Genomic DNA, 15,834 nt, shown 5'->3' with positions numbered 1-15,834 from the left:
GCGATTTGGCTGCTCCACTTCAACTGAGCAGCTCTTCTTCTTCCAGGCTGCTCTGTTGATGAGGCAGGACTGCAGCATGCATCATGTTGACTGACAGCCAGCTCCCCACAGTTAGGCAGCAGGGAACCAGCTGTCAATCAGCATGAAATCATCAGTAACACTCTGTAGACAGAGCAGAGCGGAGAATAAGCCGCTGCGCTGTCAATAGATGGATAATAGAATAGACAGACAGATAGATAATAGATAGAAAGATAATAGATAGATAGATAAAATATAGATATTGGATAGATAATAGATAGATGATAGATAGATAGATAATAGATAGATAGATAATGATAGATACATATTGGATAGAAAATAGAAAGATGATAAATAGTTTGATAATAGATAGAGAAGATAGATAGATAGATAGATAGATAGATAGATAGATAGATAATAGACGGCTAGATAATAAATAGATGATAGATTTTTTTATTTTTTTAGATAGATGATAGATAGATAATAAATAGATTGATAATAGACAGATAACAGATAGATAATAGATAATGGATATATAGATAGACTGATAGATAACAGATAGATGATAGATAATAGATAGCTGGACAGATAGATAGATAGATAGATAGATAGATAGATAGATAGATAGATAGATAGATAGATAGATAGATAGATAATAATCTTTATTTATATAGCGCCAACATATTCCGCAGCGCTTTACAGTTTAACAGTTTCAAACATAACAGACATAAGTAACAACGTTAACAATACAATAATTAAAGCAAAATAAGACGACCCTGCTCGTGAGAGCTTACAATCTACAATGAGGTGGGGGAGATACAAAGTACAGGTGTGTATTTACAATGATGTATTTACAATCATGGTCCAGCCATCTTCAGGGGGTGGGGAATAAATGGAGATAGTGAATGGGCTACACACACACAAACATAACATAACTTTGATTACTGAATGTGATAGGCCGCTCTGAACAAATGTGTTTTGAGCGAGCGCCTAAAACTATGCAAATTATGGATGGTCCTAATATCTTGGGGTAGAGCATTCCAGAGGATTGGCGCAGCACGGGAGAAGTCTTGTAGACGGGAGTGGAAGGTACGGATTAGTGCAGAGGTTAGTCGAAAGTCATTTGCAGAGCGCAGTGGTCTGTTAGGCTGATAGACAGAAATGAGGGAGGAGATGTAAGGGGGTGCCGCACTGTGGAGAGCTTTGTGGGTGAGAACAAGTACTTTGAATGGTATTCTGTAATGAATGGGTAGCCAGTGTAACGACTGGTGAAGAGCGGACGCGTCTGAGTAATGATTAGCCAGATGGACGACCCTGGCTGCTGCATTAAGGATGAACTGGAGAGGGGAAAGTCGAGTGAGGGGGAGGCCAATTAATAGAGCGTTACAGTAGTCCAGGCGGGAGTGGATCAGGGCGACAGTGAGGGTTTCTCTTGTTTCTATGGTGAGAAAAGGGCAGATTCTAGAGATGTTCTTTAGGTGTAAGCGGCAAGAGCGGGCAAGAGATTATATATGGGAGGTGAAGGAGAGATCGGAGTCAAACATAACACCCAGACAGCGCGCCTGCTGCCGGGGTGTTATTATGGTGCCACCCACGGAGAGGGAAATGTCAGATTTAGGGAGGTTAGTAGATGGCGGGGGCAGAAGAAGTTCAGTTTTGGAGAGGTTGAGTTTCAGATAGAGAGCGGACATGATGTTGGAGACTGCGGACAGACAGTCACTGGCGTTCTGTAGTACAGCGAGGGTAAGGTCAGGGGTTGACGTGTATAGTTGTGTGTCGTCGGCATAAAGATGGTACTGAAAGCCAAATCTGCTGATGATCTGTCCAGTTGGGGCCATGTAGAGGGAGAAGAGAAGGGGGCCAAGGACTGAGCCCTGAGGGACCCCGACAGTGAGAGGAAGAGGAGATGAAGTGGAGCCAGAGAACAGAACACTGAAGGAGCGGTCAGAAAGATAGGAGGAGAACCAGGAGAGAGCAGTGTCCTTAATGCCTAGTGACTGGAGCCTAGAGAGTAGGAGAGGGTGGTCAACAGTGTCGAAAGCTGCAGAAAGGTCGAGAAGAATGAGCAGAGAGTGGTCACCGTTACGTTTTGCTGTCAAAAGGTTGTTGGTCACTTTGATGAGTGCAGGGGGCGGAAACCGGACTGTGAAGGGTCTAGGAGGGAGTGAGTGGAGAGGTAATGGGTAAGGCAGGAGTATATCAGGCGCTCCAAGAGTTTAGAGATGAAGGGGAGATTGGAGACCGGTCTGTAGTTGTTTGTGCAGGATGGGTCGAGGGTGGGTTTCTTTAGTAATGGAGTAATGATAGAGTGTTTGAAGGAGGAGGGGAAAATGATGATAGATAGATAGATAGATAGATAGATAGATAGATAGATAGATTGATTGATAGATAGATACTGTAGATAGATAGTACATCTCTATATATGACAGACAGATTTATAGTTTTACCTTTACTGGGGTGAGGGACCAATCTTCATTTTTCTTGTAGACACTGATGGTGTGACCTATGATATCGGCAGCATAGATAAACCTAGAACAAGACACAAAGGTCACAGTAAGACAATACGAAATTTACTGAACTGCTTTGAATTAACCCTTTCACTCCCAATACTTTAAACAAATAAAAAGCTGAATTATGAAATAATAAATAAAAAAAATCCTACTACGCCTCATAGCTGTTGCCAACAGACCAGTTAGACGTGACCCTTTTGCCGTGTAAACCACCAAATGACATACGGTATTTGGAAAGTAACTTTAGTTTACTTTTTGGGTGCGGCTCCTGTAACAGTGAAGAATATAGGGGGTCGCAGAACACTGCCCCCTATTGGTGGGAAACTTGTAATTTGATTGAATCTCAATGTAGGTCAGTGGGATAGGAAACTAGACTGCGGCGTATTCCACCCTGGGAATGTGGCGAGTATCATCCTCGTAGCCCGTGTGCTTTGTCTCAGATGACCCCCCATGGATTGGTCGGCAATGAGACCACTTACTTTTTGTCATTAGACATGGCGATTCCATTGCCGCTATAGAATCCTGTGACCACTTTCCTGACGTCCCCGGGGCTGTAATACACGACGCCCGTCCATCGCAATCCCATTGCTAGTTCCACAGTTTTCATTGACATGCTGTCAAAGTAGTAATCAGTGGTGGCGTAGAAGCTCTCGGGGCCAACGGCAACAACATCATTAACACTAAAGAAAGAAAAAAGTAGAAAACCGTTACAGGGGATGGCCAGGATGCTTTTCCAGAAACAGCACCACTCTCATTGAAAGGCCATGTCTGGTATTGCTTGTTGTATTACACTGACTTGAAAGAAGAAGAGCCGCAATACCAGACACGGCCTGTGTACAGAAGTAGCGCTGTCTAGGAAAAGAAAAAAAAAATTGTGTTAATCCTGGATATCTCATAACAGCCATATTATTGAAGTGCAGATGTCAAGTCAGCTCACTTTTCCATAAAATACCAGGAATTGATTTCTGGTCTGTATTTATTTAGGGGTCTGGATTCATTTAACGGGTCTTTATTTGTTCAGGAGTTTTGTGTTAATTTAAGGGGTCTGATTTGGGGTCTGTATACATTTTGGGTGTGTGTAAGGAGATCTCACGCACTGCTTGTGATCCAATGTTGAAGGTTCGGGGTGTGAATGGAATAAAAACATAGTAACATAGTAACATAGTTAGGCCGAAAAAAGACATTTGTCCATCCAGTTCAGCCTATATTCCATCATAATAAATCCCCAGATCTACGTCCTTCTACAGAACCTAATTGTATGATACAATATTGTTCTGCTCCAGGAAGACATCCAGGCCTCTCTTGAACCCCTGGACTGAGTTCGCCATCACCACCTCCTCAGGCAAGCAATTCCAGATTCTCACTGCCCTAACAGTAAAGAATCCTCTTCTATGTTGGTGGAAAAACCTTCTCTCCTCCAGACGCAGAGAATGCCCCCTTGTGCCCGTCACCTTCCTTGGTATAAACAGATCCTCAGCGAGATATTTGTATTGTCCCCTTATATACTTATACATGGTTATTAGATCGCCCCTCAGTCGTCTTTTTTCTAGACTAAATAATCCTAATTTCGCTAATCTATCTGGGTATTGTAGTTCTCCCATCCCCTTTATTAATTTTGTTGCCCTCCTTTGTACTCTCTCTAGTTCCATTATATCCTTCCTGAGTACCGGTGCCCAAAACTGGACACAGTACTCCATGTGCGGTCTAACTAGGGATTTGTACAGAGGCAGTATAATGCTCTCATCATGTGTATCCAGACCTCTTTTAATGCACCCCATGATCCTGTTTGCCTTGGCAGCTGCTGCCTGGCACTGGCTGCTCCAGGTAAGTTTATCATTAACTAGGATCCCCAAGTCCTTCTCCCTGTCAGATTTACCCAGTGGTTTCCCGTTCAGTGTGTAATGGTGATATTGATTCCTTCTTCCCATGTGTATAACCTTACATTTATCATTGTTAAACCTCATCTGCCACCTTTCAGCCCAAGTTTCCAACTTATCCAGATCCATCTGTAGCAGAATACTATCTTCTCTTGTATTAACTGCTTTACATAGTTTTGTATCATCTGCAAATATCGATATTTTACTGTGTAAACCTTCTACCAGATCATTAATGAATATGTTGAAGAGAACAGGTCCCAATACTGACCCCTGCGGTACCCCACTGGTCACAGCGACCCAGTTAGAGACTATACCATTTATAACCACCCTCTGCTTTCTATCACTAAGCCAGTTACTAACCCATTTACACACAATTTCCCCCAGACCAAGCATTCTCATTTTGTGTACCAACCTCTTGTGTGGCACGGTATCAAACGCTTTGGAAAAATAAAGGGGCAGGACAAAAAAATGTTGGCGCTTCATATGCCACTTTTCAAAATCTGGATTTTTCGGATCTCAGCAACGATTATATACATTTTTTCTGAACTGAACGGTCTTTTCAGCTGGTTCTGTACCTGTTGAGAAGTTTATGTCTCACTGTTCTCAGATGGATAAGAGAATTTTCTTCCTTTAAGAATCTAAATATCTCAATAACGGAGTTTAAATGAGGATGATTCACCACGAAGAGATAAACTGTGCCATCTGGAAGAAGGAAGACAGAGAGAAATCATGATTGAACACCGTGGACTGCGCACAATAATTCATACTGGTGATGTATCTCTATAGCTTTGTGGGATGTCCAAATTGTAGGGTTGCAATTCTCTATGTGGCCACCAGGGGGATGTGAACTCATTATTCAGATCCCTTTGGTGTGAGCTCCCTCTAGTGGTGGCTGGAGGTAGGCAGAATATTATTATTTATAGGGAACAGTTCATATTATGTGTGCAGTCTGATCTGCGGGCGAAGAAGATTGATATACTGTATATGATACTTTTATAGAGAAAATATTCAGTACAACTAGCATTTTATTTATTTCTATCCTTGCTTTGGGAGGCCCTATTAAGTGATTGACTGTGCAACGTGTTAAATGTACCGCCTTATTACTTTATGTGTTACTTTTATTTTTTCATGCCAAATCACCATGATTTAACTCCAAAAAAAAAGATTACATTACAAAACCTGATGGAAATCAGGAGGAGGCACTAAGATATCAGATTAGTTGGACTAAACTAAGCCAAGGAGCCAGCCCCCTTCATGCTTCATTTAAGCATATACAATTTCATTTTTTTTGTTTTTAACAAGACAACCCTTTTAATTAGTTTAGTTAATTACTAAGATTTCATTCTGGGTGTTATATTAGTGACTACAGAGCAGGAGAAGGACTGGTAATTCTGGTTACAAGTAAGTTGAGCAGCAGCACTCAATGTCAGGCAGCAGCCACAAAAGCAAACAAAATTTTAGGGTGTATAAAAAATAAAATAAAATCGTGTGATCCTAGCATATTATTGCCTCTCTATAATTATATTATCACCTCTCCTCAAATATATTATTACCCCTCTATAAATCACTTGTGGACCGGAGTCTTTTTTTCAACCAAAGTAACTATAGTCGCCAGCAGTCCCAATTTTTCAGATACAGTTCTGGCAAATTTGGGGCTGTTCCAAGCAAAAAAGAGGTAGGATTTAAGTAAATCCTGCCCATAAGTGAATGTAAGTGAATGGATTCTTTTAGGAGGTTTCCTGGGTGTGTGGGGATGGGGTTGGTTTTAGATATCCCAATGATAAGAATAGCTGTACTGGAAACTTTGAGAAAGTTGTGGATGCATGGGGCTGTCCCCATATATTATAGATTGTTGATGACTCCCACCTAAGTAGGTGATATCTAAAGAGGTTTATGCAAAACTTGTGCAAATTAAATGTGTAGCATGAGTCCCTTTAAAAATGAGAGCTGCAATCTGATTGGTTATTATCCAGTAGTACTGATAAATTCCCGCCCATGAGGATTCTGTCAGGAAGGAATCAGTCCTGGACATCTTACCCTTTTCATCAATGTACAGGCTCATCCCATGAGGGTTAAAGGAATCTGTGTCGAAGCCTTCACTGATGCGCAGAGGTGTTGGACTGAGGCCACGATCCTTCAGGTCTAAGAGGAGGATTTGTCCAGGTTCATCGGGAGCAAAGCTCTTCATCAAAGGATACTTCAGACCCTAAAAAATGTGCAGCAATTTTTTTTTATATAGCAGCCATCTCCCACTTCCAATATGGTGACTTTAAAGGGGTTGTCCTATTTTGACAACCCTTATTTGAACTTAAAGGGTTTTGGCCACTACTTTTTTTTTATTCATGGCCAACCCTAACTAAAGGCCATCAATATGTGATTGGGGTCGGTACGACACCCAACACCCCCTCTGATCAGCTGTTAATGGTGGAAGTTCTCCTATGCTGCCGGAACACAGCAGCTCCATCATTTCCATAGTGTCTGCTGTTATGACCTGGTGGTTAGGAGCACCCGGAATGACCTGATAGTTAAACCTCATACAGGACGAGCTCTGGGATGTGGGAGCTCTGCTGACCGCAAGCCCTAATCCTATCACACACACTAGAAATAGCCGTGGAGCGCTCCTGACCAGACCTATGCGCCTCGTCACAGCCTAAGAACTAGCTAGCCCTAGAGATAGAAAATAAAGCCTACCTTGCCTCAGAGAAATTCCCCAAAGGTAAAGGAAGCCCCCCACATATATTGACTGTGAGAAAAGATGAAAGTCACAAACGCAGAAATGAAACAGGTTTCAGCAAAGGGAGGCCAGACTTACTAAATAGACAGAGGATAGGAAAGGTAACTTTGCGATCAGCACAAAAACCTACAAAAGACCACGCAGAGTGTGCAAAAAGGACCTCCGCACCGACTCACGGTGCGGAGGGGCCACTCTGCATCCCAGAGCTTCCAGCTAGCAAGACAAAATCATGATAACCAGCAGGACAAGAAAACAGTGAACAAATAAAGACTATCAGGAACTTAGCTTCTGCAGGAGAAGGCAGGTCACCAGAGAGATCCAGGAGCGAACTGAAGCAATGCAAAAAACATTGACAGCTGGCATGGAGTAACGATCTGAGAGGAGTTAAATAGAGCAGCCAACCAAAGGATAAACCACGTCACCTGTGTAAGGAACCTCAGAAGCAGCAGCTTCACTCATAGCCACCAGAGGGAGCCCATAGACAGAACTCGCCGAAGTACCATTCACGACCACAGGAGGCAGCTCGACAACAGAATTCACAACAGTACCCCCCCCTTGAGGAGGGGTCACCGAACCCTCACCAGAGCCCCCAGGCCGATCAGGATGAGCCAAATGAAAGGCACGAACAAGATCGGCAGCATGAACATCAGAGGCAAAAACCCAGGAATTATCTTCCTGACCATAACCCTTCCACTTGACCAGGTACTGGAGTTTCCGTCTCGAAACACGAGAATCCAAAATCTTCTCCACCACATACTCCAACTCCCCTTCGACCAACACCGGGGCAGGAGGATCAACGGAGGGAACCATAGGCGCCACGTATCTCCGCAACAACGACCTATGGAACACATTATGGATGGCAAAAGAAGCTGGAAGGTCCAAACGAAATGACACAGGATTAAGAACTTCAGAAATCTTATATGGCCCAATGAAACGAGGCTTAAACTTAGGAGAGGAAACCTTCATAGGAACGTGACGAGATGACAACCAAACCAAATCCCCAACACGAAGTCGGGGACCAACACAACGCCGGCGGTTAGCGAAACGTTGAGCCTTCTCCTGGGACAATGTCAAATTGTCCACCACATGAGTCCAAATCTGCTGCAACCTGTCCACCACAGTATCCACACCAGGACAGTCCGAAGGCTCAACCTGCCCTGAAGAGAAACGAGGATGGAAACCAGAATTACAAAAAAAAGGGGAAACCAAAGTAGCCGAGCTGGCCCGATTATTAAGGGCGAACTCAGCCAAAGGCAAGAAGGACACCCAATCATCCTGATCAGCAGAAACAAAGCATCTCAGATATGTCTCCAAAGTCTGATTAGTTCGTTCGGTTTGGCCATTAGTCTGAGGATGGAAAGCCGAAGAAAAAGACAAATCAATGCCCATCTTAGCGCAAAAGGACCGCCAAAACCTCGAAACAAACTGGGAACCTGTGTCCGAGACGATGTTCTCTGGAATGCCATGCAAACGAACCACATGCTGGAAAAACAAAGGCACCAAATCAGAGGAGGAAGGCAATTTAGATAAGGGTACCAAATGGACCATCTTAGAGAAGCGATCACAAACCACCCAAATGACCGACATCTTTTGAGAAACAGGGAGATCAGAAATAAAATCCATGGAAATATGCGTCCAGAGCCTCTTCGGGATCGGCAAAGGCAAAAGCAACCCACTGGCACGAGAACAGTAGGGCTTAGCCCGAGCACAAGTCCCACAGGACTGCACAAAAGAACGCACATCCCGTGACAAAGAAGGCCACCAAAAGGATCTAGCCACCAAATCTCTGGTACCAAAGATTCCAGGATGACCAGCCAACACTGAACAATGAATCTCATCTGCTGCAATAGACTCTAATGGTATTAACTCCCTCTGCTTGCTGTCTCCTGTTTTGCAATCAAATGGTGCAACTTCCTACCTCTGATAGCTGTCCCATCTGCTGCAATAGACTCTAATGGTATTAACTCCCTCCTCTGCTTGCTGTCTGTCATCTGCTGCTTTACCATCTAGAAACATAATTTAATGTGTTTGCTAATTCATTGGTATAATTTATCTGTTGCATTGCACTTAAAACTTACTGTCCACTTACTATCCATGACTGGGATCAGTGTAGATCTTATCTGGTGGAAGGTGTGAAAGTAGATTTTACCAGGCTGAGTGTCTTTGATCATCTTTTCAAAGAAAAAAAAAAAAAAAACCCCTGGTGTGCTAGCCAGCTGCCAAATTATCCTCAACCAGTTCCCACAATCCATCTCTTCTGGGCTATAAATTTAGAACCTTCCTTAGGGGTGCACGCAAATGGGGGTGCACGCTAGCGTCCCATAAGCAAAGCGTCACAGAAGATAAGCGTCGTGACACCGCAGTTATTCCATGGCAGTTACTCAGGGCAGGAGTCAGGTAACCCACACTCTGCTCTCCCTTCTATCCATGTGCATTATTCCTATCATCCTATGCTCCCTTGCAATCCACATTCACCGCCCAATCCCCCCTCCATCACGACTCATATACATCAGCTCCTCTCTCCTTCCCTCTCCCATGTACAGCTCCCATGCACTTCTCACCTTCCTGAAAAACCTCAGTCCATCTTACCCAAACAGACTGCATAAAAAAACTTCATACAATCCCAAAAGCTACTTGCTTTTTATCTTCCTACTCCTGCTGATATCAGGAGACATCTCCCCAAACCCCGTTCCACCATCCACCAACCTCAACCCCTACCCTACCTCACATCGAAACCTTACTAATCTTACTAATATTAATTGCACTCCTTCATCCCCTCCTTCTTTTAATTGTGCCCTTTGGAATCCACGGTCTGTATGTAACAAGCTTCCTTTCCTACACAATTACTTTCTGAAAAACTCTCTGAATCTGCTGGCCCTCACGGAAACCTGGATTCAGGATTCTGACACTGTCTCTCCTGCTGCCATTACCCATGGTGGCTTACAATTCTCCCATTCCCCGAGACCAACAAACAGACCTGGTGGTGGAGTTGGCATACTCCTGTCCCCACAATGCACTTTCCAGGTCATCCCCTCAGTTCCATCACTCTCATTCCCTTCTTTTGAGGTCCACACCATCAGGCTCTTTCGCCCCCTCTCCCTCAGAGTAGCGGTCATATACCGGCCCCCAGGCTCACCCACCCGCTTCCTGGACCATTTCTCTGCCTGGCTGCCGCACTTCATGTCCTCAGAACTACCAACCCTTATCCTGGGAGACTTCAACATCCCCATTAACAGCCCTACTTCCACATCTGCATCCCAGCTTCTGTCACTAACCACTTCTCTCGGCCTCTCACAGCTCTCAACCTCTGAGACACACAAGGACGGTAACACCCTGGACCTGGTTTTTGCCCGGCTCTGCTCAATCTCCTACATAGATAACTCACCGCTTCCCCTCTCTGACCACAACATTCTCTCCTTCACACTCACATATCCTCGCTCACCCCAGCACCCTCCTACACACCATTCAGTCAGAAATCTACAAGCCATTAACCCTCTTACACTTTCAGACTCCCTACGCTTATCATTGTCCCCAATCTCTTCCTTTTCCTGTCCTGATCTGGCGGTACATCACTTCAATGACACTCTTAGAAGCACCCTTGACCAAGTAGCTCCCCTCACTCTCAGGACCTCCAAACACAGAATAAAACAGCCCTGGCTCACATCGCAAACCCGATTTCTCCAGCGATCCTCTAGGTGTGCTGAACGCTTATGGAGGAAAACACGCACACCAGAAGACTTCATACACTTCAAATTTATGTTAAGGACCTATAACTTTGCCCTTCACTTCGCTAAACAGACCTACTTTACCACTCTGATCTCCTCACTATCCAACAACCCCAAGAAACTTTTTGACACCTTTCACTCCCTCCTCAGGCCAAAAGCACAAGCCCCTATCACAGATATTTGTGCTGGTGACCTGGCCTCCCACTTTATAGAGAAAATAGACAATATCCGTCAGGAAATCCGCTCCCAACAACTAAGTTCAGTGACTCCCATCCCTCCCCTCATTGCCCCTGGCTCACTCTCCACATTCGATCCCATCACAGAAGAAGAAGTCTCCAAGCTCCTCTCCTCTTCTCGTCCGACTACATGCACTACCGACCCCATTCCCTCACATCTCCTCCAGTCTCTCTCTCCAGTTGTCACAAGTCATCTAACTACAATCTTTAATCTCTCCCTCTCCTCTGGCATTTTCCCCTCCTCCTTCAAACACTCTATCATTACTCCATTACTAAAGAAACCCACCCTCGACCCATCCTGCACAAACAACTACAGACCGGTCTCCAATCTCCCCTTCATCTCTAAACTCTTGGAGCGCCTGATATACTCCCGCCTTACCCGTTACCTCTCCACTCACTCCCTCCTAGACCCTTCACAGTCCGGTTTCCGCCCCCTACATTCGACAGAAGCTGCACTCATCAAAGTGACCAATGACCTTCTGACAGCAAAACGTAATGGTGACCACTCTCTGCTCATTCTTCTCGACCTTTCTGCAGCTTTTGACACTGTTGACCACCCTCTCCTGCTCTCTAGGCTCCAGTCACTTGGCATTAGGGACACTGCTCTCTCCTGGTTCTCCTCCTATCTTTCCGACCGCTCCTTCAGTGTTCTGTTCTCTGGCTCCACTTCATCTCCTCTTCCTCTCACTGTTGGGGTACCTCAGGGCTCAGTCCTTGGCCCCCTTCTGTTCTCTCTCTACACGGCCCCAATTGGACAGACCATCAGCAGATTTGGCTTTCAGTACCATCTTTATGCCGACGACACACAACTATATACGTCATCCCCTGACCTTACCCCCGCTGTACTACAGAATGCCACTGACTGTCTGTCCGCAGTCTCCAACATCATGTCCGCTCTCTATCTGAAACTCAACCTCTCCAAAACTGAACTTCTTCTGCTCCCACCATCTACTAACCTCCCTAAATCTGACATTTCCCTCTCCGTGGGTGGCACCATAATAACACCCCGGCAGCAGGCGCGCTGTCTGGGTGTTATGTTTGACTCCGATCTCTCCTTCACCTCCCATATACAATCTCTTGCCCGCTCGTGCCGCTTACACCTAAAGAACATCTCTAGAATCCGCCCTTTTCTCACCATGGAGACAGCTAAAACCCTCACGGTCGCCCTGATCCACTCCCGCCTGGACTACTGTAACGCTCTATTAATTGGCCTCCCCCTCACTCGACTTTCCCCTCTCCAGTCCATCCTTAATGCAGCAGCCAGGGTCGTCCATCTGGCTAATCGTTACTCGGACGCGTCCGCTCTTCGCCAGTCGTTACACTGGCTGCCCATTCATTACAGGATACAATTCAAAGTACTTGTTCTCACCCACAAAGCTCTCCACAGTGCGGCACCCCCTTACATCTCCTCCCTCATTTCTGTCTATCAGCCTAACAGACCACTGCGCTCTGCAAATGACTTTCGGCTAACCTCTGCACTAATCCGTACCTCCCACTCCCGACTCCAAGACTTCTCCCGTGCTGCGCCAATCCTCTGGAATGCTCTACCCCAAGATATTAGGACCATCCATAATTTGCATAGTTTTAGGCACTCGCTCAAAACACATTTGTTCAGAGCGGCCTATCACGTTCACTAATCAAAGTTATGTTATGTTTGTGTGTAGCCCATTCACTATCCCCATCTATTCCCCAACCCCTGAAGATGGCTGGACCATGATTGTAAATACATCATTGTAAATACACACCTGTACTTTGTATCTCCCCCACCTCATTGTAGATTGTAAGCTCTCACGAGCAGGGTCGTCTTATTTTGCTTTAATTATTGTATTGTTAACGTTGTTACTTATGACTTTTGTGTTTGAAACTGTTAAACTGTAAAGCGCTGCGGAATATGTTGGCGCTATATAAATAAAGATTATTATTATTATTATCTCAGAGATAACTCTACTAGTCCATCTATCAGGGACAAACAGTTTCTCCGTAGGACAACAGTCAGGTCTATCAGCCTGAAACTTTTGCAGCACACGCCGCAAATCAGGGGAAATGGCAGACAAAATTACCCCTTCTTTAAGAATACCCGCCGGCTCCGGAACACCCGGAGAGTCAGGCACAAAACTCCTCGACAGGGCGTCAGCCTTCACATTCTTAGATCCCGGAAGGTATGAAACCACAAAATCAAAACGGGAGAAAAAGAGCGACCATCGAGCCTGTCTAGGATTCAACCGTTTGGCAGACTCGAGATAAGTCAAATTCTTGTGATCCGTCAAGACCACCACGCGATGTTTAGCTCCTTCAAGCCAATGTCGCCACTCCTCAAATGCCCACTTCATGGCCAACAACTCCCGATTGCCCACATCATAATTGCGCTCAGCAGGCGAGAATTTTCTAGAAAAGAAGGCACAGGGTTTCATCACCGAGCCATCAGAACTTCTTTGCGACAAAACAGCCCCTGCTCCAATCTCAGAAGCATCAACCTCAACCTGAAAAGGGAGCGAAACATCTGGCTGGCACAACACAGGGGCAGAAGCAAAACGACGCTTCAACTCCTGAAAAGCCTCTACGGCCGCAGAGGACCAATTGACCACATCAGCACCTTTCTTGGTCAAATCAGTCAACGGTTTAGCAATACTGGAAAAATTAGCGATGAAGCGATGATAAAAATTTGCAAAGCCCAGGAATTTCTGCAAGCTCTTCACAGATGTCGGCTGAGTCCAGTCGTAAATGGCCTGAACTTTAACAGGGTCCATCTCGATAGTAGAAGGGGAAAAAATGAAACCCAAAAATGAAACCTTCTGAACTCCAAAGAGACACTTTGACCCCTTCACAAACAAGGAATTCGCACGAAGGACCTGGAACACCATTCTGACCTGCTTCACGTGAGACTCCCAATCATCCGAAAAGACCAAAATATCATCCAAATATACAATCAGGAATTTATCCAGGTACTCTCGGAAGATGTCATGCATAAAGGACTGAAACACAGATGGAGCATTAGAAAGCCTGAATGGCATAACCAGGTACTCAAAATGGCCCTCGGGCGTATTAAATGCCGTTTTCCATTCATCACCCTGTTTAATTCGCACAAGATTACACGCACCACGAAGATCTATCTTGGTGAACCAACTAGCCCCCTTAATCCAAGCAAATAAATCAGACAGCAGCGGCAAAGGATACTGAAATTTGACTGTGATTTTATTAAGAAGGCGGTAATCAATACAAGGTCTCTAAGAACCATCCTTCTTGGCCACAAAAAAGAACCCTGCTCCCAATGGTGACGACGACGGGCGAATATGACCCTTCTCCAAGGATTCCTTTATATAACTCCGCATAGCGGCGTGCTCTGGCACAGATAAATTAAACAGACGGCCCTTAGGAAACTTACTACCAGGAAACAAATTAATAGCACAGTCACAATCCCTATGAGGAGGTAGGTCACCAGATTTGGGCTCTTCAAATACATCCCGGTAATCTGATAAGAACTCAGGGACTTCAGAAGGAGTGGAAGGCGAAATTGACAACAATGGAACATCACCATGCACCCCCTGACAACCCCAGCCGGACACAGACATAGATTTCCAATCCAACACTGGATTATGGACCTGTAGCCATGGCAACCCCAAAACGACCACATCATGCAGATTATGCAACACCAAAAAGCGAATATCCTCCTGATGTGCAGGAGCCATGCACATGGTCAATTGGGTCCAGTACTGAGGCTTATTCTTGGCCAAAGGCGTAGCATCAATTCCTCTCAATGGAATAGGATACTGCAAGGGCTCCAAGAAAAAACCACAACGCCTGGCAAACTCCAAGTCCATCAAATTCAGGGCAGCGCCTGAATCCACAAATGCCATTACAGAATAGGACAACAGAGAGCAAATCAGAGTAACGGACAAAAGAAATTTAGACTGTACCGTACCAATGATGGCAGACCTAGCGAACCGCTTAGTGCGCTTAGGACAATCGGAGATAGCATGAGTGGATTCACCACAGTAAAAACACAGCCCGTTCCGACGTCTGTGCTCTTGCCGTTCAGCTCTGGTCAAAGTCCTATCACACTGCATAGGCTCAGGCCTATGCTCAGAGAATACCGCCAGATAGTGCACAGCTTTGCGCTCACGCATGCGCCGAAGACATAGACTCATTCAGACCAGCAGGCGTGGGAAATCCCACCATGACATCCTTAAGGGCTTCAGAAAGACCCTTTCTGAAAATTGCCGCCAGGGCACATTCATTCCACTGAGTAAGCACAGACCACTTTCTAAACTTCTGACAGTACACCTCCGCTTCATCCTGACCCTGACACAAAGCCAGCAAGATTTTCTCTGCCTGATCCACTGAATTTGGTTCATCATAAAGCAATCCAAGCGCCAGAAAAAAACGCATCAACGTCACGCAATGCAGGATCTCCTGGCGCAAGGGAAAATGCCCAGTCTTGAGGGTCACCACGCAACAAAGAAATAATGATTTTTACCTGTTGAACGGGGTCACCAGAGGAGCGGGGTTTCAAAGCTAGAAACAGTTTACAATTATTTTTGAAATTCAAGAACCTAGATCTATCCCCAGAAAATAAGTCAGGAATAGGAATTCTAGGCTCTAACATAGGATTCTGAACCACAAAATCTTGAATGTTTTGTACCCTTTCAGTGAGATGATCCACACTAGAGGACAGAGCTTGAATGTCCATATCTACACCTGTGTCCTGAACCACCCAAAGGTCTAGGGGAAAAGAAA

At 45.1% G+C, this 15,834-nt stretch overlaps 1 protein-coding gene across 1 annotated transcript in view; it reads right to left on the bottom strand.

Annotated features, from left to right (window-relative positions):
• LOC138641750 (serum paraoxonase/arylesterase 2-like) overlaps positions 1 to 15,834 on the bottom strand; it is a 71,309-nt gene that overhangs the window by 45,911 nt on the left and 9,564 nt on the right. The window contains exons 4-7 of the mRNA XM_069729380.1: positions 6,443 to 6,611; positions 4,981 to 5,107; positions 3,008 to 3,208; positions 2,466 to 2,547 (exon numbers count right to left, since the gene is read on the bottom strand). Of these exons, the coding sequence (XP_069585481.1) occupies positions 2,466 to 2,547; positions 3,008 to 3,208; positions 4,981 to 5,107; positions 6,443 to 6,611 (579 nt within the window). The remainder of the gene's footprint in view (positions 1 to 2,465; positions 2,548 to 3,007; positions 3,209 to 4,980; positions 5,108 to 6,442; positions 6,612 to 15,834) is intronic.

The sequence above is a fragment of the Ranitomeya imitator genome, chromosome 6 (assembly GCF_032444005.1).
Source record: "Ranitomeya imitator isolate aRanImi1 chromosome 6, aRanImi1.pri, whole genome shotgun sequence".
Taxonomy (NCBI): domain Eukaryota; kingdom Metazoa; phylum Chordata; class Amphibia; order Anura; family Dendrobatidae; genus Ranitomeya; species Ranitomeya imitator.
This window is presented reverse-complemented; position numbering and strand designations above follow the sequence as displayed.